General features: G+C 40.2%; 2 protein-coding genes across 6 annotated transcripts in view; both read right to left on the minus strand.

Annotated features, from left to right (window-relative positions):
* The window catches only part of RBL1 (RB transcriptional corepressor like 1), a 62,355-nt gene extending 55,055 nt beyond the window's left edge, over positions 1-7,300 (minus strand). The window contains exons 1-2 of one of the 4 annotated variants that reach the window (XM_086702148.1): positions 6,848-7,294; positions 2,411-2,544 (exon numbers count right to left, since the gene is read on the minus strand). In XM_086702148.1, coding sequence (XP_086558274.1) covers positions 2,411-2,544; positions 6,848-7,003 — 290 coding nt within the window. In that variant the 5' untranslated portion in view covers positions 7,004-7,294. Of the gene's footprint in view, positions 1-2,410; positions 2,545-6,847 lie in introns of all 4 variants that reach the window. The other 3 variants (XM_086702149.1, XM_086702151.1, XM_086702150.1) reach the window with 3 other exon arrangements.
* Positions 7,301-19,637: 12,337 nt separating this feature from the next.
* The window catches only part of MROH8 (maestro heat like repeat family member 8), a 58,663-nt gene continuing 51,227 nt past the window's right edge, over positions 19,638-27,073 (minus strand). For both annotated transcript variants that reach the window (XM_025932656.2, XM_086702159.1), the window contains 2 exons: positions 22,327-22,488; positions 19,638-19,806 (listed from right to left, as the gene is read on the minus strand). In XM_025932656.2, coding sequence (XP_025788441.2) covers positions 22,340-22,488 — 149 coding nt within the window. In that variant the 3' untranslated portion in view covers positions 19,638-19,806; positions 22,327-22,339. The remainder of the gene's footprint in view (positions 19,807-22,326; positions 22,489-27,073) is intronic.

Genomic DNA, 27,073 nt, shown 5'->3' on the forward strand with positions numbered 1-27,073 from the left:
CTATCTCCCTCTCTCTCTGCCCCTCCCCTGCTCACTCTCTCTCAAAAATAAACATTAAAAAATTTTTTTTTTTTTAATTTATATCAATCTACATTTAAAAAACTAGTATCTTTTGACCCTTCACTACATTTTTAGAAATTTAGCGGAAATACATTTTCACAATGATGTTCAGCTGTGTATTATCACAAAGAACTGGATACAACCTAAATGGTCATTGATAAGGGGTTGGCTAACTATATGAAACATCCTTACACCCTAAATCCTAGAGTAAGGAAGAGCTACTTATGGTGATATGGAAGGATTACCAGAATATTAAGAAAAGCAACTGCAAAACAATACATATAGTAGGATCGCATTTATGTTTTAAAAAACAACCAAAACACTAAAAAACAGGCTTTTTTTTCTGTTTAATAATTTATTAACAGTAAATTGTTTAAGTGGTTAATTCTGGGGAATGAGGAAAAAAAAGAAAGAGATATCTTTACATTTTTAAACTTTCTGTATTATTTGAAAATTTGTGAACCTTTTAAAAAATGATGGTAAAAGTATACATAACAGAAAACTTACCATTTTAACCATTTTTAAGTGTACATTAAGTACATTCCCAACGTGCAACCATCACCACCATACATCTCCAGAATGCTTTCATTATTTGAAATTTTTACCATATACTTACACTGCTCTAAATTTTAAGTTCTTCTTTTTGGTCCAGTTTCCCCAACAACCTAATATTCTAAATATTTAAAAAATTTTTATATGGTCAATAATGAGAAACACTGATAGAAAAGTCAGATTATTTTATATTGCAATGAAGAGGGAATTTCTGCTCAATTAAAAAAATTATGTGAATTCAATCTTAATTATACTTTCATTTTATTTTTATCACTAATGACAAAAATTGATACCTATTAAAGTTTTAAAAACTGCCTTCAGGGAAAAATTTTGTCTTTAATGTACTATTTTTCCACTTATGAAAACTAAAATTGTTCTGAGAAAAAAAAATTTTGGTTTTTAATTTAGCATGAATTGAAACCTAATTGCTCTCCCTGGATAGGTCTTTCAAAGTTTGTTTCTCTTCCATGCTGGAAACACATGACAGCAAATAGACAACAACCTCAAGTAGTCTTGTCATGGGTAGAAAATCCCAGAAATTGAGAACACTACCACCTATGTCTGGTTCACTCCATTTCTTTTGTTTTGTATCCAGGCAAATAGTTCCACATGATTAATACTAGAGCAAGTAAAAGCTATAGCCAAGACCTTCTGATTGCTTACCTGTTGCAAGGTAAAAAATACTAACTATACAGTAGAAAAACAAGACAACACCTTAAGCAGATAATCAAAATTAACATCACCAAAGAGAAGCAGGTGGATATCGTGCCTCCAGATGTAATATAGTGAAGACACAAAACTACTTATGTAGTTTTCTATCTGGGGATATGTAACTTGCTTCTAAGTATAAGAAAATATGAGACAAATCCAAAATGAGGAGTAATCTACTAAAAAGGAGGAGGTAATTGGGGTGCCTGGGTGGCTCCAGTTGGTTAAGCATCTAACTTCAGCTCAGGTCATGATCTCATAGTTCATGAGTTTGAGACCCACAACAGGCTCTGTACTGACAGCTCCAAGCCTGGAGCCTACTCAGACCCTACGTCTCCCTCTCTCTCTCTGCCCCTCCCCTACTGGCACTTTGTCTTTCTCTCTCTCAAAAATAAACATTAAAAAAAAAATTTTTTTTTTAAAGTGGGGGGTAAGGTGGTTGTGGACTATATTCTTGCTGTGGAAACATTCCTGATTAAAGGAAACTAAACAGACATGGTAAGTGAATGTAATAACTGATCCTAGATTGGAAACTGTTCTTTTAAAAAGCTGCTATAAAGACCATTATTGGATCAACTAATAAAACTAGAATAGAGATAATAGATTAAATTATTGTATCAATGTTAACTTTGCTGAAGTTGATAACTGTTGTAGTTATCTAAGTTTATACACTGAACTATTTAGGGGCAAAGGGCTATAATGTATGTTACTTACTTTGAAATAGTTGAGGAAAAACTATTTGAGAAAGATCAAATGACAAAGCAAATGGAGTAAAATGTCAATAGGTGAATTTGGGTCAAGGGTATATGGGTGTTCTTTCTACTTTGCTTATTTTTGCAACTTTTCTGAAAGCTTGAAATTGTCTCCAAATTTAAAAAAATTAATAAAAAAAGCTACAGATAAAAAAGATTTAGTACAGAGACCTCTGAAGTCAGAATTTGAGGAAAAGGGGCAATGGAATAATGTGAGAATTGGAAAAGGAGACCTATAGGATAACAAACTTAAAATGGAATAGAGTTAAACAGAAATTAAATTCTAAAGCTAAATTTAGGACTTATAAAACAGTGTTTGAAAAATCAAAGTGCTTTACCTTAATTTAGCTGAACGTAGTATTCTGGTAAGTGAAACACAATTTCCTTCCATGATACCCTTCCCAACAGTAGGAATAATGCTTTTGCGGCATGCAACATATAACGAACATGCCAACCAGTGTATAACTTCTCCCTGGCAGGCAAAAGACAAACAGTAAAATGTATGTATTATGTTAAAATGCTTGAATTCTAGAACCAAAAAAGATCTTGGAATTGTCTGATCTTACATTATGTATATAACAGGCCAAAGTGATGAAGATATTCGCCCAAGGTCACGAAGCTTAGTTTTGCAGTAATGGGTATAAAACTCCTTACATCAGTCCTGTGTAAGATGCTAAATCAGCATTAGTCTAAAAACAGATCTTTCATCTACACCCCAAATCTAATATTATCCAAAGAGTTCTCTTAAAATTTCTCAGCACTGGCTTTCTCAATTTTATAACACTGGTGAGTCATGGCCTTAAAGATGCTTAAGTTCCTTTCCACCATGTTAATTTTATGTTTCTTCTTTAACCAGTTTGGCAGAGAAAGGAAAGTACTGAGTAGAAAGATGGCCAGGGAGACACATAAAAAGTTCATATCTATCTCAAGCAACATAAAGGAGACTGTCATTTTTGTTAGGTAAAAATTTGGGGAATTATTTACCTAATCTTTAAAGAATTTTTTTATTTTAGAGAAAAAGAGAGAGCATTAGCAGGGGAGTGGGGTAGAGGGAGAGAAGGAGGGCGAGAGGGAGGAGGAGGGGGAGGAGGAGGGAGAGGAGGAGGAAAGGAGAGAGGGAGGAGGAGGGAGAATCTGAAGATGTTCTACGCTCAGTGAAGAGCCTGACAAAGGGCTTGAAGCCACAACCCTGGGATCACAACCTGAGCCGAAATCAAGAGTCAGATGTTCAACTGACTCAGCCACCCGAGCACCCATATTTACCCAATCTTTAAAATAGTAATTTAGCCTATTTTAGCAGATATCTCAATTTATAATGCTATAAAAAAGATGACATTTGGTAATTCAACACTTAATTGTCTGCTTTAGACTTGAGATATCTCCCAAGTTAGAATCACTTTATTATTATTAATGTTTATCTACTTTTGAGAGAGAGAGAGAGAGAGAGAGAGAGAGAGAGAGACAGAGCCCGAATGGGAGAGGGGCAGAGACAGGGAGACACAGAATCTGAAGCAGGCTCCAGGCTGTGCACTGTCAGCACAGAGCCTAATGAAGGGCTTGAACCCATGAACCATGAGATCATGACTCAAGCCAAAGTCAGATGCTCAACCAACTGCGCCACCCAGGCATCCCTATTATTTTTTCTGAAGTTTGTTTATTTTGAGAGAGAGAGTATGCATGCCAGTGGGGGAGGGGCAGAGAGAGGGAGAGAGAATCCCAAGCAGGCTTTGCATTGTCAGTGCAGAGCCTGACATAGGGCTTGATCCTACAAACAGTGTAAAATCATGATCTGAGCCAAGATCAAGAGTCAGACACTCGACTAAGTCACCCAGGTGCCCCTTAAAATCACTTTATAAGTTTACTACTGAACTATATATGGATTTTAAGGTTTAAGAATTAGACACAATACAGCACAACATATTACTGTTCCTATTTACTATTCTACAGATCCTCTTTAAGACCAGATTCTAGAAGGATAAAAACATGGAAAGATTTCTTGTAGTAATCCAAAAGGGGTGGGCAGAAATGGGGTGGGTACCAAGAGTTAAAGCCCAGTGTTACTACCTTAAAGTAGTGAGAAATCTTATTTGCTCAAGGTATTAAATGAGGCATGTAAGCTTAAGTTTGGATAATTTTAGAAGCCTTGATTAACCAATTATTTGGGAATAGCATCCAAGTATTACAAGAGCCACTGGAGGGGCACCTGGGTAGCTCAGTCGGTGAAGCATCTGACTTCATCTCAGGTCATGATCTTGTGCTTCGTGGGTTTGAGTCCCACATTGTGCTATGTGCTGACAGCTCAGAGCCTAAAGCCTGCTTCAGATTCTGTGTCTCCCCCCTCTCTGCCCCTCCCCCAGTCGCACATGCTCTCTCTCTCTCTCTCTCTTAAAAACAAACGTTACAAAAAAAAAAGAGCCATTGGATACAGGTTACTAGATGAAAACACCATTGAGATAAAGAAAATAAGTACTGAAAGTTTTGCTTCTTTTTCCTAAAAAAAAAAAGAAAAAAGTCATCTTTATTATTTATTCTGATGCTAGACCTTAGAAATGCAATGATGGTTTCTGACCTCATGGAATTACAAATTTAGAGTTAAGAAAAGGAACAGAAAACCATGATCTATAATTGGTGAGACATGCTGTAAGAATTGAAAATAAAGTGTGAGAGACTATAGTATAATAACTGATGTTAAGTGGAGGTCAGAGAAGGATTCACAGAGGGAGACACCAAAATGTAAGACGGAAAGGCAAAGGAGAAATGTAAGCAGGAAGTTGTTAGGCATACTGACAGGCAAGAAGCTGGGGACAGGGCTTCTTAACAACAGAGGGGCACCGGGGTGACTCAATTGGTTAAGTGTCTGACTTAGGGTCAGGTCATGACCTCGAAGTTCACGTGTTCCAGCCCCACATCTCAGTCCCTCCAGCCCCACATCTTCAGAACCTCTGTCCCTCTCTCTCTCTGCCCCTCCCCTGCTTGCGTGCATGATCTCTCTCTTAAAAAAATTTTTTTTAAAGATTGCCTTATAAAAACCAGTAGATCTATGAAAATACCTACTCTAAGAGTCTTTCACCAAAAACAAACAAAAGAGAAAAAAAAGGAGGGGCGGCTGGGTGGCTAAGTTGTTGAGTGTCCAACTCTTGCTTCTGGGTGCAGGTCATGATCTCATGGTTGGTGGGATGGAGCCTGATTCCCGCTCTGCGCTGTAAGTGTGGAGCCTGCTTGGGATTCTCTCTCTGCCCCTCTCTGCTCGTCCTCTCTCTCAAATAGATAAGTTAATTTAAAAAGTAAAAGAAGAGGAAGAATATAAAAGACTCTGGACAGAATAAACCCTCACCAAATCTTAATTCACAGATCTGTGCTCTCTAAATCAAACATTCAAGATGTCCTGATTAACTTCCCCTAACTGGAGATTTAGTTCTTCAATTTGCCTGTTGGTGAGTGGGAAAAGTTTCCAGGCAGAGGGTGTGGCATGAAGAAAGTACACAAGTGGGAAGAAACTTGGCATGTTCAAGAATCTGAAAGAGGTGTCTGGTTTAATGCCCTGACCAGTTTGCACAGTAAATGCTTATTCAGCGACAGACCAAAAGAGGACTTGGGATGTCGGAAACACTTTCTTGGGCTTTTAGACATTAGTTTGTTTTCACTGAGCGGCCATAATTCATAATCTCCCTTTCTTATTCTTCCTTCAGCTTTCCAGTCATGCCACTCATGGATGCAGGTCACTGTCCTTTATCCAGTCTACAATAGTCCTACCGTAGAGACATACGAAGAGTGTCTCCTAGGTATTTTTCCCTCATATACAGACACACATACTCAATTTCAAATATCCAACTATGTGCTTCTGAACCCACCAATTAATTATTTCGCTGGGTGGTGAGTCGGTGGAGCACTGTGTGTGTGTGTGTGTGTGTGTGTGTGTGTGTCTAGACCCCTTGGATCATGAAACAAAACCTCTGAATTTAAATATAATGAAACACACTCCGCCGCAATGCCATCTCTCCACTGCATTCCTTGTCTGGATTCCTATAATAATTAGCAGAACGACCCTGAGGAAGACCCTTCTCTGGGCCTTGATATTATTACCTGGAAAGCAGGTATAATTCGGCCCTGCCATATTCACAGGGCGGTGGGGGAGGACTCAATGCAAGAATGGTTGGGAAGAATCTAACGATGGTTTACACTTATTTTATCCAGAACCAGGCACTGTGCTAAGCATCAGGATACGGACACAGGAGCAAGCTGGGGCTGAGAGCCTTTCCTCAAAGCGAGTACCCCACACCTCCGCCTGGACGAGGCCAAAGGGTGGGAGGCCAAAGCTTAAGCCCTTTCGTGGAATGGCGATCCCAGGTCGGGTTCCCAGGGTCGTGGTGAGAACTAAGTGAGATAACAGATTTAAAGAGCTGGGCAGTGGTGTAGGCACTAACTTCACTTTAGCTTTTACCATTATGGTATTTGGTTTTTTAACAAGTTTACGGGCACGATCATGACGTCTGCGGCGCTCGACGGGGCGGAGGGAAGCTGGTCTGGAGTCTAGGGGCCCCCCGAGTGACGTGTGACCCTCCGCTCCTCTTCCGGACTTCGGTTTCCCGCCTCAGAAAGAAAACGGATAGACTGGTCTACACCCGCCCTTCCAGCTTCGCACTCCTCTGCTCCCGGCTGGGCAGCGACCCTTCCCGGCGGGGAAACTCCCACCGCCCCACAGGGTGGGGTAGGGGCGGGGCGAGGGTGGGGCCTGGCAGGGGTCTGGTCCGGCCGCCCCACCTGCCGCCGCTCACCTCTAGGCTGTAGTTGCCCCGGATGGCGGTGAAGTCGTCCAGGGCTTCGGCCGCGCTCCCCTCGTCCAGGTTCAGCTCCTGGCACAGAGCCTGCAGCGCCTCCCCGGCGGCGGCCAGCACCGCCGCCCCCTCAGCGTGGGGCTCGTCCTCGAACATCCCCTCAGGCCCTGCGGGCGGCGCGGCCACGGCCCCCCGGCTCCTTTCTCGTTTTCTGGGCGCGCTACCCACAACCCCCTGCGCCAAAGCGCGCGAAAGTCGGTGACTTTAGCACGACGTCTCTCCGACAGTCTGCATCCGCGTTTCCCCTCAAAAAAGTCCGTTTCTCCTCCAGGGCACCCAGTGGCCTCTCTCTGGAGATGTGTGATAAGAAGATGGATCTCAATTCCTGGGGAAAAAAACAAAAACAAAAACACCCTGGGCGTGGTCTTTGTCGGGCTGCGAGGGGCACAGCCAGCGCAGCAAGTTGTTGCGGAGGGATCGGCAGCCGCGCGCAGAGGCTGCTGGGAATTGTAGTCCATATCCTGCCTTGACGGCCGCGGCGCTGCCTGGGTCTCGGCGGCTCTTCGGCTTCGACGGAGCTGTCTCTTGTGAGGTGGTCTCCTCGATCGTCTTCGGGAGAAGCCTCCTCTGTACCACTAACCCATGGGCGTGTGTTTTCCACTGCCTCGCCAAACTTCGTCTCAGACTTGCCCCTTGATAAGAGACCGAGGCACGAAATGAAAAAAGTGGTCTCGTGACAGCGGGAGGCCTCGGGATTCCTGTCTCCAGCGGCCAGTGAGTGGTCTGTTGGATGACTGAAGGGCTGGAGAGGCAGGGATGTCAGGGAACTACTCCTTGTCTCTTCTCGGTTGCTAAACCAGGCTAGACCTGGGCTGAGAGAATTGCAGTAATCAATGACCCTGGGAACCGTCCTAGTCAAGACAGTCATTCCAGGCTTAGAAATGGCCTGAGCATAAGCCTTAAGGCATGGAACGGGTCTCCACGCTTCCCCTTCTGCTCCACCAAAACCCCTTCTGCAGGAAGAGCCAGAGTGATCCAGAGCATGTCACTCTACTCAAAATCTTTCAAAAGACTCCTCTTGCCCTTAAAATAGTATCCAAATTCCTTGTGATCTGGCCTCACCTCATTGCCCCCCTCACGAGTATATAATAAGGTGCAGCCTAACTGCTTTGTTTTGGAACCTTGAAAATGCCATGCTGTCAACCTAGTTCTTGCCTCAAGGCCTTTCTCACATGCTGTTCAAAGAGCCCCAAATACTCAACACCAGGTCTTTGCTTGTCTGGCTCCTCCTCCTGGTTCAAGTTCAACTAAACGTTAACTTCTCAGGCCAATCCTGAGCACTGTATGTAAAATAGCTGACCCTCCCGCCAACACTCCTTTTCATTGTCTCATAGTGCCATATCACAATTGATATTATCTTGTTTATTCACTGCCTCTTCCTACTAAAATGTGACTTGAATGTAAGCAGGGGCTTTTTTTTTTTTTTTTTTTTTTTCATGTTCACAGTATTACAATGTTTAGATTAGTGCCTGGCTCATAGTACTTGAAAAATTACAAAATGTCCATTGATGCTTGGGTGAGGGAAGGAGTCACCAGAGATGAAAATGGAAGACAAGTCAAGGTAGGTTACAAAGGACCTCATAAGCCCCACCGAAAGCCTAGACATTGCCAGTGTGTTTTTCAAATGTTTATTTATTTTGAGATGGAGAGTGGGAGGGAAAGAATCCCAAGCAGGCTCCGTGCTGCCAGCGCAGAGCCTGACTCGAGGCTCAGACTCACAAAACTGTGAGATCATGACCTCAGCCGAGATCAAGAGTCAGATGCTTAACCAACTGAGCCACCAGGCGCCCCATCGGTGGCGGGTTTTAATGAAAGGAGGTAATGAGTGATCCATATATGTTCTGAGAACGTCCCTCTGGCTACAGTGGGACACAGGTTGGACGGGGTAGAGACCAGAGGTATGGAGATGGCAGGGGGCTGGTCCAGCATTGGAAGGAGCCAGTCTGAAGAGAGGTCGCTGCCTCAGAACTGAATGGGACACTGCTAAAGAGGGAAGTCCCCCCAAACAGAAGTTTCCATCTAGGCCAAGAGGGTGAAAGGTGATGCGGTTTCCTGGAATGGGAGTGCAAGCAGAGGGCTGAGCTCAGTCTCAGAGCAGCTGTGTTTGGGATGCTTGCAGGAAGTTTAAGAGGAGGCTGTTGGAACCTGGAAGGTAGCCCCTTTCTCCTCTCTCCTGACAATTTCTCAGTCTTCTATACTGTCCACACATGCAGAGGGGTGGGATTTGGGAACCAGCTGCAAGCCAGGTCTCAAAGGAGAAAAAACTCAAACTCCTCTTACCCCTCAAACTCAAAATCAAACTGAAACACCCATGTGGTACTTCCAACTCTCTCCTTCCTTCTAGAAGCTACTACTGCAGCTGACTTTAGGACCATCTCATTATCTCTGGAGGGAATGTTGGCACATAGTGTCTGCACAGAGAATCTCCTCCCATTGGTTTTTATTTACTTAGAGGGCTGGTATGGGTGGTTGAGGGGAGGTCTATCTCCAGTGCCAAGGGGTGTGTCAGTAAAGAAATGTCAGGATTCGTGGAGGTAATGGGTGAAATTCCTCTTGTAGTGGCTCATTTGTTTCCTGATTAACCTATGCTTATTGAGGAGAGAGCTACAGGAGTGGGGACAGCCCGGATATGAGGCATTGGGAATATTCAGGCAATTCCTGATGCTAACGGAGCAGGTAGGGGGTGTGTTGGCATGAGAAGAGATTCCAGGGTAGAACCTTTAGGAACACCTACATTTCAGAGATGGGCAGAATTTGAGGAATGAATGAATTAAACTTCTAAACAGGTATAAAAATAAAGGAGTGGTGTCTCAGAGGCCAGGAAAGAAGTATTCCATAGAGCCCAACACCGCAGAGAATTAAAATAGAATTCAAAGAAGACCTCATATCTTATCATTCATATGTTTTTTGTGACCTTTGCCAGAGCAGTTTTCTTTGGCACGGTGAGAGTGGAAGCCAGAATACTGTGGCCGAGGGGCTAAAGGGAGGAAGGTCAGAAAGTTGGAAGTAGGAAATAAAAGCTTCTAAGAAGTTTTGTGGTGGAGAGGCAAAAGGAAGGGAATTTTCTAGGATAGGGGAAACACAAGTATGTGAATAATCAGCAACAGGGGCAGGCAGAGAGAGACTGAAGATAAAGAGATCATTGATTTAGCCAGGCCCTGGAAAAGCTGGCCAAGCCAAGAATCCAGAGCCTGGGTTTTTTTCTAGGTAGCTCTTGTCTGCAAGGTTATCACCTTACATCTAGATTAAGCAGAACTGCTAGGTGCTCTGCTGAGTGCAAAGTAGAGCAACATGCAGTAGGGAGTTGAGAGTGGTAAAGGTTTGTTTGGAACAACTGCTGAGAAATATCACTTGGTCTGTCAAATGCAAACATATTGGTCGTAAGTTTTTGAGGAAAAATAGAATAAAACTAACTCTGCCCCATGGGATCCTGGCTTTCATAGTTGGTCCTGGATAGGATCACAAGAGCTGAGAAATGTCAAGTTTTTTACCTTTGTCATAACTAATCACTTTTTTATCCAGATCTAAACCGCAGAGGGTGATTCTGACCTCAAAAGAAACCAAGATAAAAGGAAAGAGCTTCAGGAATTACAAACCAAACCAGAGACTCACTGCCTCATTTTTCATTTCTCTAGTAGTTTGGCTTTCATTGAGTTGCAGCATACGGACTCTAGCCCATTTCATCTTTGCTACTGGATTTGATTCTCCTGATTCTTTTCTCACTTCATGTATACTGAGTCCTGAAAATCCTTAATTTCTTCATTCCACGATGTCTACTGAATGCCTGCTTTGTGCAAGATACTGATTCTTCCTTTGATGTGACTTTCAGGACATCTAGACTTGAACTGAGGGGCGCTGCTGGCTTAAAAATGATCCAAGAAACAAAATAAGCACCTTTCAAATGTCATCCAGCAAAGAAAAATTGAGAAACACACATTTTTCCTTCTTTCTACGACTGGATCTAGGCTGTAACTTTGGATTTTCAGTAAGTCATATCCTGTCTATGTAAAGCCTTCCACTTTCATCTCCTATCTTTTGATTCACCTGATCTGTCGCCTTTTACATTAAATCAATGACTTACTTTTTTTTTTAACTTTCATTTATTTTTTGAGAGACAGTGAGAGAGACAGAGCATGAGCAGGGGAGGGGCAGAGAGAGAGAGAGGGAGACACAGAATCCAAAGCAGGCTCCAGGCTCTGAGCTGTCAGCACAGAGCCTGACGTGGGGCTCAAACCCACAAACTGCGAGATGGTGACCTGAGCCGAAGTTGGACGCTTAAACCGACTGAGCCACCCAGGCGCCCCATCAATGACTTACTTTTACGACTTTCTTTTGCCATGTTGTAATTCTTTCAAATGTTCTAAACCGAATTATTAGAAAGTACATGCCTTGGCAGTGAGGCCAAGATGAAAGGAAAAAACTCTTTATGTTCCTTTATTTCCCTTATGAAATAAAGCATTATTTAAACAGTACTCTTTTTTTCCTCCTCTTTCGGACTGTAACTAAACTATGTCATTGCTTTTCAATAAACAGTACTGCCGTAGTCACCAACCCCCCCCCCCCCCCCCCCCGCCCCGGCAAAACCAGCCATGCTTCCCTCTTAGTCACCACTCCATGCCCTATACCTAGTCACTAAATCTTGTGGATTCCTCCTCCACCAGGTTTCTGGTTGTCTTTCAACATTTTATGTTTTCTCTTCCAATCCATCTTATGTTTAGTTACTAGACCAGTTTTTCTCAAGCAACATTTACACCATGTCGCTTTCTTTCTCAGAACTCTTCAGGGGTTCACTATTATAATTGAATCAGATTTAGACAGCTCAGCATTGAGCATTGGGGACATGTCTGTCACATCCAGCCTCACCTACATGCTTTTTTTTTTCTTTCATCAATACGCTCTCCCTGCTTTTTATCAGGATTCATGTTGGTTTTTATTTTTTCTTATTACCCATGTTGGTTTTTATTTTTTCTTATTATCCAGTGGAATTCCCATTTAACACTACACTGAATTTCGAATAGAAAATGAAGTATGGGTACTGAATCCAGATACATTGTGAAAATTGTCTCTGCTTTGATTCCACTGTGTGATAGGGCCCTATGATTAGCCTCCCTGGTGTTTAATATTTCAGAATTCTCCAGAGCATGCGTACAGAACCTCTTAAGGCCTTTAGAGGCTCCAAAACTAAAACATTTACCGTGTACCTCCTCCAGATGTAATTTAAAATATAAACAATTCTAAACAAAATAAGTACAACACCAACAAAAAACAACAAAAAGAAAGTGTAACAAAGTTCTGATTGTTTTTTCCAACATGGCTATTTCATTTTGTAATTCTTTCAAAAAATTATTTTTTCGTCCCCCAGCTATGTTGTGCCCTAAGCAGGTACTTGGTGTGCACAAACATGCTCCTCTAATGAAAAACTACCCACCTAACCTTTTAACTGTCAGAAAAAAAAGCAGTTGATAGTTGTGGGGAGGAGCATAACCTGACCTCATTCTTCCTATTCTTGTTCCTCAAAAGAAAAACTAAAGTGGGGGCACCTGGGTGGCGCAGTCGGTTAAGCGTCCGACTTCAGCCAGGTCACGATCTCGCGGTCCGTGAGTTCGAGCCCCGCGTCGGGCTCTGGGCTGATGGTTCAGAGCCTGGAGCCTGTTTCCGATTCTGTGTCTCCCTCTCTCTCTGCCCCTCCCCCGTTCATGCTCTGTCTCTCTCTGTCCCAAAAATAAATAAACGTTGAAAAAAAAAATTAGAAAAACTAAAGTGGTGGTTGGTGAGTTGGGTCCCTCCCAGGAAAGTAGTACCAGTCCTGCTCACAAGGGCAGTTAAGTGATTTTTGCTCCTCTTCCTTTGGACTTTGGATAAGGAAACAAGAAACTAAAAAGTCCAATTTAACTTAAAAATGTAATTCTAAGGTCTTTATCCATCAAAATCTATGTCTAGGGCACTCAATTTGGTCACAAGAAGATATTTCAGGACGGCATTTTAAGTTTTCCTTTAAGAGATTACACTGACACAGACTTAATTCTACCTAGGACCAAAACTTATGATCATTTTTGTTTCCTGAACCCATGCATACCTAGAATAATCTTGCTCACCCTTAATCCCAGGGAAGCTGAACATTATTAACTAAAAATCACCCCAGATATTAGCCCAAAGCAGAGGAACCTGATGGAAAATCAAACCATATGAGAGAGATGTATGTAACATTCAAAGACAGTAATAGCAAACAGTCTTGGTGAGATTATACCTGTTGCTTCTTGCCTCATTTCAATTTCCTCATTCAGTTTAGAGAAACTTTGAAATAGCTAAGGCTGTTCCCTATGGAGCTACCAAAGAAAGTACAGAGAATTAGAATCAAGAGACTTGAGTTTAAGTCCTAGTAATGCTACTTACTGATTCTGTGCTCTCTGGCAAGTTCTTTAACCTCTCTGAGCCTGTTTCCTCATCTGTAAAATGGCAATAACAATAATGTCTAAATTATACAACTAATGCAAGGGAAAAAAATATGTGAAACTTCCATACAAATAACATTATAACTTACTATTTCCTTTACTATTTTCCTACTGCACCAGAAACACCTGCTAATCTTCACTTCCACATCTTAAAACGTTAGCCCCGTCAATATAGTTAATTCTTAAATGCATGAATTTACATTGAATAATTGAGATTAGGAATGGGTCTACTTAGAGCAAACAGACTGAAGATTATATGTACCCACACATCCATATAAGATGTCTCTGGAAGGATGTATAAGAAACTGAAAAATATAAGAACTGTAGTGCTTAAGGAAAGAGAAATTCAATAATGGTGAGATAAAAATAAGGAAATTTGCCTTTTACTGTGTATCTTCAGTATCCTTCGAACTTTGTACTTATTCCAAAAAATAACCTAATAAATAAAATGTATGCTATAAAGGAGATAGACTGTCATGTATGTTTGCTATGATACTTAAGATACTTTTTTTATTACCTGCTTTTATTGATTAGCTCTGTTAATTAAAACAATGCACCTAAGGGGTGCCTCGGTGTCTCTGTTGGCTAAGCATCATAGTGTGGAGCCTGCTTGGGATTCTCTCTCTCTCCCTCTCTGTCTGCTCCTCCCCACCCCCCCCCCTTTCTCTCTCTCTAAAAATAAATAAACATTTTTTAAAAATGCACCTAAGGACTTCTAAGCATTTTGTTCATTTCAGAAACTATTTTTCTCTGTATATTTGATTTAAAAAATAAGATGCAGGAATAGAGAATCATGAATTAATTTCCATGTACAATCACACTGTTACTTCTATGGTCCTAAAATTTGAAATGCAACAGACAAAAGTGAAACTCATGTGGTTAGACCATTGCAGATATTAACTGAATTTGTAACAAAGTAACAGACCAAAGACTAATTTCATCAATATATAAAAGTTCCTATGAATCAACATGAAAAAGACTTAACATCCTCAAAATGAGAAAAGGATTTGAATACTTAGAAAAGGAAATAACAGCTTTAAGACATCAAAAGGTGCTCAACCTAATAAAAAAACACAGACTTACACCACTGAAAAACATTTTTTTAAAATGTTTTAACGTTTATTTTTGAGAAAGAGACAGAGCATGAGCGGGGGAGGGGCAGAGAGAGAGGGAGGCAGATTCTGAAGCAGGCTCCAGGCTCTGAGCTGTCAGCACAGAGCCCAACATGGGGCTCGAACTCATGAGCTGTGAGATCATGACCTGAGCCAAAGTTGGACGCTTAACTGACTGAGCCACCCAGGCGCCCCCCCAAAAAACATTTTTTTTAAATCTATTCAGTTGTCAAAAATCCAAAAGTTTGGAAAGCTTCAGTGACTCCCCATTTCAGAGTTAAGTCAAACTCTTTGTCACAGCTTACAAGTCACTAGGAATATGGATCTAGTCCCTTATATAACTTTATTTCCCTCTGCCTTCATTTGCTTCTCTCCTTTTTTATCCCACCCTAGTCATCCTGGTCTTACGGTTCCTAGAATACCTAGGCAACCCTAATGCCTTATGACTTTTTAAAAATTGTATTTTAAGGATTTACTTACATAAGTAATCTCTATGCCCAACATGGGGCTCAAATTCACAACCCTGAGATCAAGAGTCACATGCTCCATCCACTGACTAAGGCAGCCAGGTGTCCCACGTTATGGCTTTTGAAATGTCTATTTCCTCTGCTGCTAATATTCTTTCCCCAGGTCTGCATAATCAACTCCCTCACTTCCTTCAAGTCTTTGCTCAAATATCACCTCAATGAAGCCTACTATTAACCATTTTATTTAAAATTATACCCCCTGGTCCCCACAACCACCACACTACTGATTCCTCATACCCTGATCATTTTCCAAGAACATATTCCAGCTTCTAAGATACCATATGATTTTATATTTATTTATACTATATATTATGATACATTATATTCTTTTTCTCTTCTGGTAAAATACAAACCCCACTAGGGATTTTGGTTTATTTTATTCATTGATATTTCCTAATTACCTAGAATAGTGCCTGGGCCATAGCAAGAATTCAATAAATATCTGTAGAATGAATATCACATTGTGCAGGCAAGGATGTAGGGAGAAAAGCATGCTCTTACATCACTGGGGGGTAACCGTTATTACCTCCATGGAAGTCATTTGGCAATATTTTAATATGAAATAACATATCCTTTGACCTGGTGATTGCACTTTTAGGATTTTCTTCTAAAGACACACTTGACCATATGTGAAATACATATGTCTGGAGTTACTCACTACAGTATTGTTTGTTCTAAAGATTGGAATTTCTCAGGGCACCTGGTGACAGCTGAGCATCTAACTCTTGGCTTCAGCTTGGGTCATGATCCCAGGGTGGTGGGATTGAGCCCTGCACTGGGCTCCATGCTGAGCATGGAGCCTACTTAAGATCCTTTCTCTTTCTGTACCCCTGCCCTCTACTAGTGCTCTCTCAAAAAAAAATTGTAAATTACCTAAGTGTCTATTAATGTAATAAATACTGGCCAGGAATAAAGAATGAGGAAACTCTTTTTGGAGTAGTATAGAAAAATCTCAAAGATATTAAGGAGAGAAAGTGCAAGGTGCAGAAAAATATGTATAGAATACTATAATTTGTGAAAAAAGGGACACCTGCTGGCTCAGTTGGTAGAGCATGTGACTCTTGATGTCAGGGTCGTGAGTTCAAGCCCCATGTGGGGCATGGAGCCTACATAAATAAATAAACAAACAAACAAACAAATAAATAAAATTGATTTGTGAAAAAAGCAGGGAAGAGAATACACATATCTACTCATAAATGCATAATTATGTCTTGGAGATATAAGAAATTGATAACATGGTACCTCTGGGGAGGTGAAATGGATGGCTAGGAATATTCTGTAACTTTTGAATTTTGAATATATATATATATATATATATATATATATATATATATATATACGTATATATATGCATTACCACTTTAATAAATCTATCATGAGTCAAGAAAAAAATGTTTTCTGAACTTCTCTCTTTACATACTGTATTTTAATTTCAAATAAATCCTGATTTAATATTTTGATTAGAAAAGTATTGAGGCACAGGGTTTTTACATAAGGAATCAGATGCACAGATGAACATCTTGAGATTATTTTCAGATTTAGTCACTGATTTTTCAATATAAGACCACTTAACTAATGTCTATTTCATGCTTTTATTTCACTTTTGGCAGTGATGAGGCCTGGGTAGTGTTATGATATTAATATTTCAAACATCTTAAAAGGTTCTTATAACAACCAGAATGCTATAACAATTCATTGTTAAGTAGTAAAAAGGTCTGAGGTTCTGAAGGTCTGAATTAGAAGACCCCTTTAAAACTTTTTAAGTTCCATTTTCTTTTTTTAAACATTTTTTTTAATGTTTATTTATTCCTGAGACAGAGAGAGACAGAACATGAGTAGGGGAGGGGCAGAGAGAGAGGTAGACACAGAATCAGAAGCAGGGTCCAGGCTCTGAGCTGTCAGCACAGAACCTGATGCGGGGCTCGAACTCACAAACCGTGAGATCATGACCTGAGCCGAAGTCGGCCGCTCAACCAATTGAGCCACCCAGGTGCCCCAAGTTCCATTTTCAATTATTTTAATAATTCAGTTGCTGAAAAAAGTTTTGCAAAAGACTTTTGGGTTTGAAATCTGAAAAAGAAAAAATTTCCGACAAGATTATTTAAAGCTCTAAAACAGGATACCACAAAGGAAGCTATGGAAATGTGTTTGGCCTATTTGAAAAAAATTTTTTCATATGAAACTACTAAAATGTGGTGGGATTGACTGGCCAAACTGTATAATTCTGTGGGGTCTTGAACTGAAATGATAATCTGGGTTGTAATATAATCCAAAACTCCTTAGAAATCACCAAAGCTCTTGCAGGGGAAAAGCTTGAGGTCTTTCCTGAAAAAATCAATTTCTTTAATTTTAAGGTCAGAATACTTGATTTGAACTATCTACAAATTCTTAAAAAAATTTTTTTTAATGTGTATTTATTTTTGAGACAGAGAGAGTGAGAGAGAGAGAGAGAGAGAGAGAGAGAGAGAGAGAGAAGGGCAGCGAGAGGGAGACACAGAATCTGAAGCAGGCTCCAGGCCCTGAGCCGTCAGCACAGAGCCCAACACAGGGCTCAAACCCACAAGCTGTGAGATCATGACCTGTGCAGAAGTTGGATGCCCAACCAACTGAGCCACTCAGGCGCCCTGAACTGCCTACAAATTCTTATCCTTTTTAGTGTCCTGCCCTTTTTGCCACAAAAGTGATTTCCTAAGATTACCTGATGCACACCAGAGTTTAACTCAGGATTTAGTAGGTTTACTTTGGTTGGTGGGTGGTTGAAAGACAACGGTTTGGGAGATAAAGCCTTGTATGGCATAAGAACCATGACCTCATAAATATTTGAGTGTCTGGAGAGACAGATTCTCTACCTGTGGTCTTCTGACCAGTCTGGGGCAAGATTTCACTGAAAACTAGTGTCTGGGGGGTCATAAAAGCTGGACTCTATGTTTGATATATCTTCTATACTGTCTCAACCTTCCACCTTTTAATCTAATTCACATAAGCATCCTTTCTAGAATCTCAGCTCCATCTCCTTCCTAACCTCTTCCCATATCCCTGTTCCCTTTAAAAATGTCCCTTGCTGTATTCATACCACCACCTCTGTCAAAAGAAAAGGGGGGAGGGTTGGAGTGACAGGTCCCTCATAAAGATTCTTTGGTATCCATAGGAACCACTTTAAACCAGTGCTGTCTCCCTTGGACTTCAGACTATAAACTCTACAGGGTGAGAGAAAGAGACATCACTGAATCATTCAACAACTGGCACTCAGTCATTCTTTGTGGTGGGAAGTCATCACTGTTGTTCAGGAAGAATAAAATCCATCACTTCCCTCTGTGTTTTCTGTAACAGAAAGCAGTTGTTAATTATCCTTTCTAAAGCTTTTCCTCTGCTGTGTTCTGACAAGGGTTTGAAGATGTAGGGAAAGCAGCTGATATGATGTGGTTTCAGGGATGACAGGAAAATCTCTATATCCCACCCTTACCTTCAAACTCATTTCCAAATACCTCCTCTGCATCCTGCTTAGTAATGCCTAACATTTCTCAATTAAAGGTTCATGCCTTTGGCTTAGAGATCTACCTTATTAAAAAGCAAGCATCCCTGGGGGTGCCTGGGTGGCTCAGTCCACTGAGCCTCCAACTCTTGATTTCAGTTCAGGTCACGATCCCAGGGTTGTGGGATCGAGCACTGCGTCGGGCTCTACAATGAGCGTGGAGCCCGCTTAAAATTCTCTCTTTTTCCTCTCTCTCCCTCTGCCCCACCCCCACTTGCATGCTTTCTCTCTCTCTAAAATTAAAAATTAAAAAAAAAAAGCAAACATCCCTGGAAGAGTTAGGCTCATTAAAACTTGCATTATTAATCATTTTCGCATAACAGCCTGTTCATTAGATCCCTTCCTGAGAGGGAGAGATAGAAAAAGGAGCTTTGAGCCAGGAAGGAGAGGGAAGCTGGAAGGAGAGAGAGATTTTACAATTTTACTCAGTGCAAGTTTACTTGGCAGGGTTGATGTCTAGGAGATGGTCTCATTCCCTAAGCCCATCTCTTACTTATATGATAGTTTAATCTTTCAATAAGAAAAAATATTTTTTTTTTTTTACATTTTATTTATTTTTGAGAGACAGAGCACAAGTGGGGGAGGAGCAGAGAGAGAATGAGACACAGAATCAGAAGCAGGCTCCAGGCTCTGAGCTGTCAGCACAGAGCCTGATATGGGGCTCAAACTCACAAACTATGAGATCATGACCTGAGCTGAAGTCAGACGCTTAACCAACTGAGCCACCCAGGTGCCCCCCAAAATAATAATTTTTAATAAAATATGTATCTCAGTATAAGGAAGAAAAGCAATACTAAGAGTAAAAAAGTAAGAATCTAAAATAATAAAGACATGGCTAGGCCAGCAATAGATAATGAGCAATACCTTTTAATAGTATATGATGAAGATAAAACTGAAATCTTATTGACTTATACTGAATTTTTAACATATTATAACAAAATTAAATGTCCAGAAATTTTTGTTTTATATATTTAAAAAATTCCATGAAAACACAAAACTATGTTTGAGAAGAGCCTTGTATAAAAATAATGGAGATATTTGGAATATTTGGATATTTGAATTTGTTAATACAATCACTATTAAATACTTCTTCAGCCTTTCCCAAACTGCGGAGGTAGTCAGTAAAAAAATCAGACCTCTGCTTTTTTTTTTTTTTTTTAAAGTAATCTCTCTGCCCAACGTGGGGCTTGAACTCACGACCCTGAGATCAAGAGTCATATGTTCCACCGACAGGCCCAGCCAGGTGCCCCCGACCTCTGCTTCTTAATGGATGCTTCTCTCTGTGAATTTTAACACAATGAAACAAGTATTATTGTACTTGCCCCTCCCTGTTGGTAGTATTACTCAGAAAATAAAAATCTTCCTGGAGGGAAATGGACTCTGGCATAAATATGAGTGAAGAGATATGTCTTCACTGCTGTGAGACAGGGTGGCATATGAGGTCAAACCAGGGACTCAAACAATATTCCTCAAGAATAACCACGAGCTTTTGTCTAAGTACACTCCTCTACAGTGTACAATGTACATAGTATCCTATTAAATAAGATATGCTAACTTTATTTTTATTATTTGAAGCTCGATATCATTTTACAGCATTTTTGAATTTGGGGTATGAGTTTAACAACTGGGATTTAATTGTAGAGTGGATCTGCATTTATTGACATTAGAGGGACAGAGCAGATTAGAACAGCGCAGAGCAGGGGTGACTGGATGACTCAGTCGGTTGTGTCTGACTCTTGATTTTGGCTCAGGTCATAATCTAATGGTTTGTGGGATTGAGCCTCATGTCAGGCTCTGTGCTGACAGCATGGAGATTGCTTGGGATTCCCTTTTTCCCTCTCTCTCTGCCCCTCACGCCCCAAAATAAATAAATAAAAAGAGAAAAGAGCAGAGCGGAGGAGACTAGCCAAGGATGTGGCTTTTGGAGCAAGACTACTTGAGTTTGAATTCTGGCATTTACTGGTTATGTGACTTCGGGCAAGTCACTTTTTCAAATTCTGTTCCTCAGCTTCCCCATCTGTAAAACGGAGAGAATAATATATGGAGTGGTTATAAGGATTTAAAGAATTAATCATATAATGTACTTAGGAATCTGGCTCATTGTAAACACTTAATGAGTGTTAGTCATTTTCACTGGATAATCCACAAAATGGACAGTTCAAAAGCAGAGAGTGAAAAGTGGTTTAATGGAGTGAGACCAAGGAGAGAGCAGCAAGAGACATGTTTAACTCAACTGTGCTCAGTGCACTCAAGTTTAGCATCCAGCAGCTAGCTTCAAGGTGTCCTCTTGGCTCTGCTCAAGGGTGAAGATTTAATTCAGCAGATAGCCCTGGCCTGCAATTAGCTCAAAACTCCTGACTGCTAGTCCCAAATATGAAGACCTCTCTTGGCCAGGGATCCTTTTGAAGTCACACTCGACATGCCACAACCCTGAAAACAAACCCAACTCACCATGAATCATAAAGAAATTTGTTTGTAAAGATGTATTGGCAGAGGGCTGGGGGTGAAAGGTGAAAATCGAGGGGACAGGGTGGTAAGATTCACGTTGCTTGCTTTACAACAAAAACCTAATGCAATTCACCATTGGGTGTGTCTCTTTTTCACATGCCAGTTGCCCCTTTTCCTTCTGGCATATATATGAGTGAAGAGAAAGGCTTCTTTCAACCTCTTACATGTCACTCCATGTCACTACCTCCCAGAGGCCTCTCCATTGCCCTAGAGAGTTCACCTGTGGCTCTCCACTTATGTTCCTCAACCAGACAAAAGCCTGGGAATTAGATCAATTTCTACTTAATCTGGTATGCCTCTTGGGGGTTCCCGCCCTTCTATATGCAGCTTATCAAAGTACTCACCCAACACAAACTAACCTCTTTCTTGGGAAACTTCTGCTTGTAAGAAAATGTTCTCTATCTATGCTTAAAGCATACAGTGGGTGCTCAACAAATAATAGTTCCCATCCTAGAGCCATTTGAGGATCTGACAGTAGTTGTAGGAGAGGGAATCAGGAAAATGAAAAGGGGAGGGAAAGAGTGGAAATCTTGCATAATTGGGGTAGATTTAGTATTATGCCACTTCAGAAATTTTTTCTTGCTTGAAGGTTTTTAAGGGAAAGAGAAAGGAAGTAGGCCACAGGGATTTCATAAACATACACCAATAATATCAAACTATAAGAATTGGTTGTTAATTTATTCTTAAGATTGTTGACAAGTAGACTGGGCTTTGACAGAAGACCCAATTATCCTAAAATTGCTATATGTATATTTTTTAATTTTTTTTAACGTTTATTTATTTTTGAGACAGAAAGAGACAGGGCATGAACGGGGGAGGGTCAGAGAGAGGGAGACACAGAATCTGAAACAGGCTCCAGGCTCTGAGCTGTCAGCACAGAGCCTGACGCGGGGCTCAAACTCACAGACTGCGAGATAATGACCTGAGCCGAAGTCGGCCGCTTAACTGACTGAGCCACCCAGGCGCCCCCTAAAATTGCTATATTAACATTTATTTAGAATCTCTTTTGAAGCTGTGCTAGACCTGTTTATCAAGACTGGAACTTTATGGAAGTTCTGGCATGCCTCAAAAGCTCCATAGAATTTCATGATTTCTGCAAATTTACACCGAGAGCTTCCCTCCCTCATATATTCTATTTCCTTAAAGATTTTGACAGCAAAAAATATGTTCTGAGGTAATTAAATGGCAGGAGGTAGCTTCGGGCTGGCATTATTTTCAGTCTGAAAAAAAAAATGGGGCATGATTGCTTCTATGGTTTCTGAAAGGATTAGTTTTTACCTGATGTTACTTGCCTTGCATTTCTAAGTAGAAAGACAGCCCATGAGTTTCCTCAAGCCGCAAACAGTCTGCCTGGGGTCTTGTTCAGTCCCTGCCTCCCGGACTTGGAAGAGAGCCTGAGAGGCGATGATGCGCAGAGAGGGCTCAGGGTCACACAGCAGATCTCTCAGATCTATGTGGCCAGAAAACACAGGTGGGAGGTGAATATCTATGGAAATGATCACTGATCCAGACACCAAACAGCCAACAAGCCTACAGTAGGTGAGATAAAGGACTATTTCTAAGAATCTGTCTGAAAATTACACATTTGTAGATCAATTCCAATTGTGACCTACAAAGCATTCATTTTTGAGTTTCCAAATAGTTTACTCCTTTACAATAGCCACAATGCCAAGTAGTCCACCTGAAGTCAAATCATCTGTCAGGCCATGTCTAAAACTGCTAATTTCTAAATTCCTGTGTTGGTCCTAGAGATTACTCTTAAATCATTATTTTCTTTTAAGTGTACTTTATTTTTTTAAAATCTTTACCTTTTGTTTTCTTAGTATAAAATAAATACATGTTCATTGCCTAGAAAATTTGGATAATACATGTAAGCACTGGAAGAAAATCAGTTATCCATAATTCCACCACCAGAGAAACAGTTATATTTCTGTTTTTTCTATTCAGTTACATACATGTGCTTTTTTGTTAAAATGAAACCAGGTCATGCAGATTATCTAATAATTGCTTGTTTTATTTTATATTGCATCATCACTTATCAAAGTCATTAAATTTTTTTTCTATGATATTGTCATGGCTTTGGGGTACCTGGCTGGCTCAGTCAGTAGAGCATGTGAATCTTCATCTTGGGGTCATGAGTTCGAACCCCCATGTTGGGCATGGAGATTACTTGATAAAAAAAATTTAAAAAAATTTTTTCATGGCTTCATGGGATTCTATAATATGGATATGCCATGCTTTATGAAAGCAATTTCTCAGTATTTCTAATCTTGGATGTTTTCCATGTTTGCTATTTTATTTATTTATTTATTTATTTATTTATTTATTTATTTATTATTTTTGGGTATTTTTATTTTTAGAGAGAGAAAGAGACCAAGTGTGAGTGGGGAACAGGGGCAGAGGGAGATAGAATCTTAAGCAGGCTCCACGCTCAGTGTGGAGCCTAATGTGGGTCTAATTCCACGGCCCTGGGATCATGACCTGAGCCGAAACCAAGAGTCAGACGCTCAGCTGACTGAGCCACCCAGGTACCCTTCTGCTGATTTTTTTTTTTTTTTTTTTTTTTTTTTGAGAGGGAGAGAGAGAGAGAATCAAGCAGGTTCCACACTCAGCATGGAACATGGAGCTGGATGTGGAACTTGATCCCACATCCTGGGATCATGACCTGAGCCGAAATCAAGAGTTGAACATTCAGCCAACTGCGCCACCCAGGCACCCCTCTGATTTTCATAGGTTAAATTCCTAGAAGTGAGATTGATAAGTCAAAGTATATATTTATTTAAAGGGTTTGATACATATTGCCGAACTTAAATATAAAAAAGGTATATCTATCTATGCTCATACCAGTGCAGTGTACAATAATGTCAGTTTTCCCTTAACACATTTATGGTGACTATTAATTAGTAACCTTTGCCATTTTGGCAGAAAAAGTCATCCTGGCATCTCATCATTGTTTTGTTTTCAAACTTTTGATTACTAGGAATAATGAATATTTTTCATATATTTACTGGCCATTTATCCTCTATAGACTTGATTTCGCCCTCTATAGACTGCTTATTCATATTGTTTGCCACTTGTCTTTTGAGATGTATTAATTTGTTGGGGTGCCTGGCTGGCTCAGTCGGTAGAACAGGCAACTCCTGATCTTGGGATCGTGGGTTCGAGCCCTATGCTGGGTGTAGAGATTACTAAAAAAATAAATAAATAAACTTAAAAAAAGAGAGAGATGTACTGATTTAAGGATATTAACTCATTATCATAGTACAAATATATTTCCTAAGTTATTGTTTGGGTTTTAGCTCTGTTTCTTTTTTTTTTTTTTTTTTTTTAATCAAAGTTGATTTAAAAAATTTTTATATAGAGGGGAGTCTGGGTGGTTTAGTCGGTTAAGCATCCAAATCCTGATTTCAGCTCAGGTCATGATCTCATGGTTTGTGGGATAGAGCCCTATCAGGCTCTGTGCTGACAGCACAGACCTGCTTGGGATTCTTCCTCTCCCCCTCTCTCTCTGCCCCTCTCTCTCTCTCAAAATAAATATTTAAAAGAAATAAAATTTTTATATAGATAAATCTATCATTCTTTTACTTTATGGATCTGTCTTTGGTTTCATATTTAGTTAGATAAGGCGCTCTCTCTCTCTTTTTAAGTTTTATTTATTTAAAATAAATAAATCTCTGCACCCAACCTGGGGCTTAAACTCACAACCCTGAGATGAAGAGTTGCATGCTCTTCCGATGGAATCAGCCAGGCCCCCTAGATAAAGCTCTCTTTTTAATTTCCAGTTCTCCAAGGTCTCAAAAATGCTCAAGACCTCTTCACAGTTTGCAGCTTTTTATTTCTTCAGTAGCATTTTAGCCTTTAAACTCATGTTTATTTCCAAAAGGGAATACTTAACTATTTTTAATTTCTTTCAGTTCTTGCATTAAGATCTGTTTCACAGAATACATGAAGGAGTACACATCAATTCTAGAATCTAAAGGAATGGAACTTTATTTTGTCATGAAGTCAGTTTAAATTCACATTTAAAATTTTGTTATTTTTCTGTTTAAATTTAGCTTAAAAATTACCTACAGTAAATGACATAAATTTGTTCAGGAGTGCTGGAACACCCTATTCTAAGACAGATCAGGCACTGTTAGGGAAGGAAGAGGGTGGGATTATTCCATTAGATTGAACCACATGAGAATGTTATTTGACTTGATTTCGCCCTACAGATTGGCAATTTAATAAGGTTCATATATAGATCCTATACATAAATGACTTTAGAATGAAAAAGGAACTTTTGCTCCCCTTGTGTTAGATTAGAAAATAATTTCCTTCTGGGGCACCTGGGTGGCTCGGTCAGTTGGGCGTCTAGCTTCAGCTCAGGTCATGATTTCATAGCTTGTGAGTTCAGGCCCCATGTCAGGCTCTGTGCTGACAGCTCGGAGCCTGGAGCCTGCTTTGGATTCTGTGTTTCCCTCTCTCTCTGCCACTCCCCCACTCACTCTGTCTCTCTCTCAAAAATAAAAACATTTAAAAAAGTTAAAAAAAGAAAATAATTTCTTTTTAATTGAACAGAATCAACCAGGCACAGGCCTACCTCATAGAATAAAAGAATCTATTTTACTTTTACTTTTTTTTTTTCTTGCTTCTGATAGCTGTGAGGAGATAGAAGAATTTAGAAAAGTGGCATGACCTTCCATTTTTTTTAAAGCTCTTTTGCTTTTTTGGTTATTGTTGAGGTATAATTGACATACATTATATATTGGTTTCAGGTGTACAACATAATGATTTGATATTTGTATATTTTGTAAAATGATCACTACAACAAATCTGGTTAACATTTCTCATAATTTTTTTATACAAATTATCTTTTTTTTAGTATATGTGCTGCCAAAGTGAGCACCAAATCATCTTTTAAAAAAAATTTAATTAATTACTTTGAAATGAACTCTACCCCCGATGTGGGGCTCAAACTCATAATCCCAAGACTAAGAGTTGCATGCTCTACTGACTGAGTCAGCCAGGAGCCCCTCTCATAATTTTTTTCTAAGATTTTATTTTTAAGTAATCTCTACACCCAACATGGGGCTTGAAACTACAACCCTAAGATCAAGAGTTGCACACTCTACTCACAGAGTCAGCCATGTGCCCCTCTCATAATCTTTCTTAAATAAGGTCCAGCTTCTGGCTATTTTACCAGTTGTATATTCTTATTTTAAAAGCAGTGAATTGTTCAGGATTTTATTTTATTTTTTAAAAATATTTTAAGTAATCTCTACACCCAACATGGGGCTCGCACTCACAACTCTGAGATCAAGAGTCTCATGCTCTACCGACTGAGCCAGCCAGGTACCCCCAGGATTTTAATTTGGTTCTCTTAGTACATACTTTTGGGTGTGAGGCTTAGCATTTCATGGCATTTCTAATTGTAGAACTACTTCTTTTTTTTTTTTTTTTTCAACGTTTATTTATTTTTGGGACAGAGAGAGACAGAGCATGAACGGGGGAGGGGCAGAGAGAGAGGGAGACACAGAATTGGAAACAGGCTCCAGGCTCTGAGCCATCAGCCCAGAGCCTGATGCGGGGCTCGAACTCAGGGACTGCGAGATCGTGACCTGGCTGAAGTCGGACGCCTAACCGACTGCGCCACCCAGGCGCCCCTAGGACTACTTCTTAAATGGGAATAAGTAGTTCTCTGAGTGCTAAATCCTCCAAACTGTACAGTTATAGAAAATTTCCACTCACTGACAATTCAGAAAGCCATTTATGTTATGGTTGCCTTATATGATTATAAAACATCTGTATTACCAAGTTTTACCTTCTCACAGGACAACTGCTTATGGAAAGTAGTGCTACAGCCATTTCTGTGGTGCTTGTGAGGTATCATCATAATTTACTAAGATAGTATTTCTAGGTAATGTCTTATTTCCCGAAAAAATTCAGAAACTGTCCCTGAGACACTCATCAAAGCTGGCTTCCAGACAAATAGGGTCATGTCCTTTCCTAATTGGGTAGTTGGATTGGGATGAGACCATCATTCACTTGAAGTC

Source organism: Puma concolor, chromosome A3 (genome assembly GCF_028749965.1).
Source record: "Puma concolor isolate L17-30 chromosome A3, mPumCon1.1.hap2, whole genome shotgun sequence".
Taxonomy (NCBI): Eukaryota; Metazoa; Chordata; class Mammalia; order Carnivora; family Felidae; genus Puma; species Puma concolor.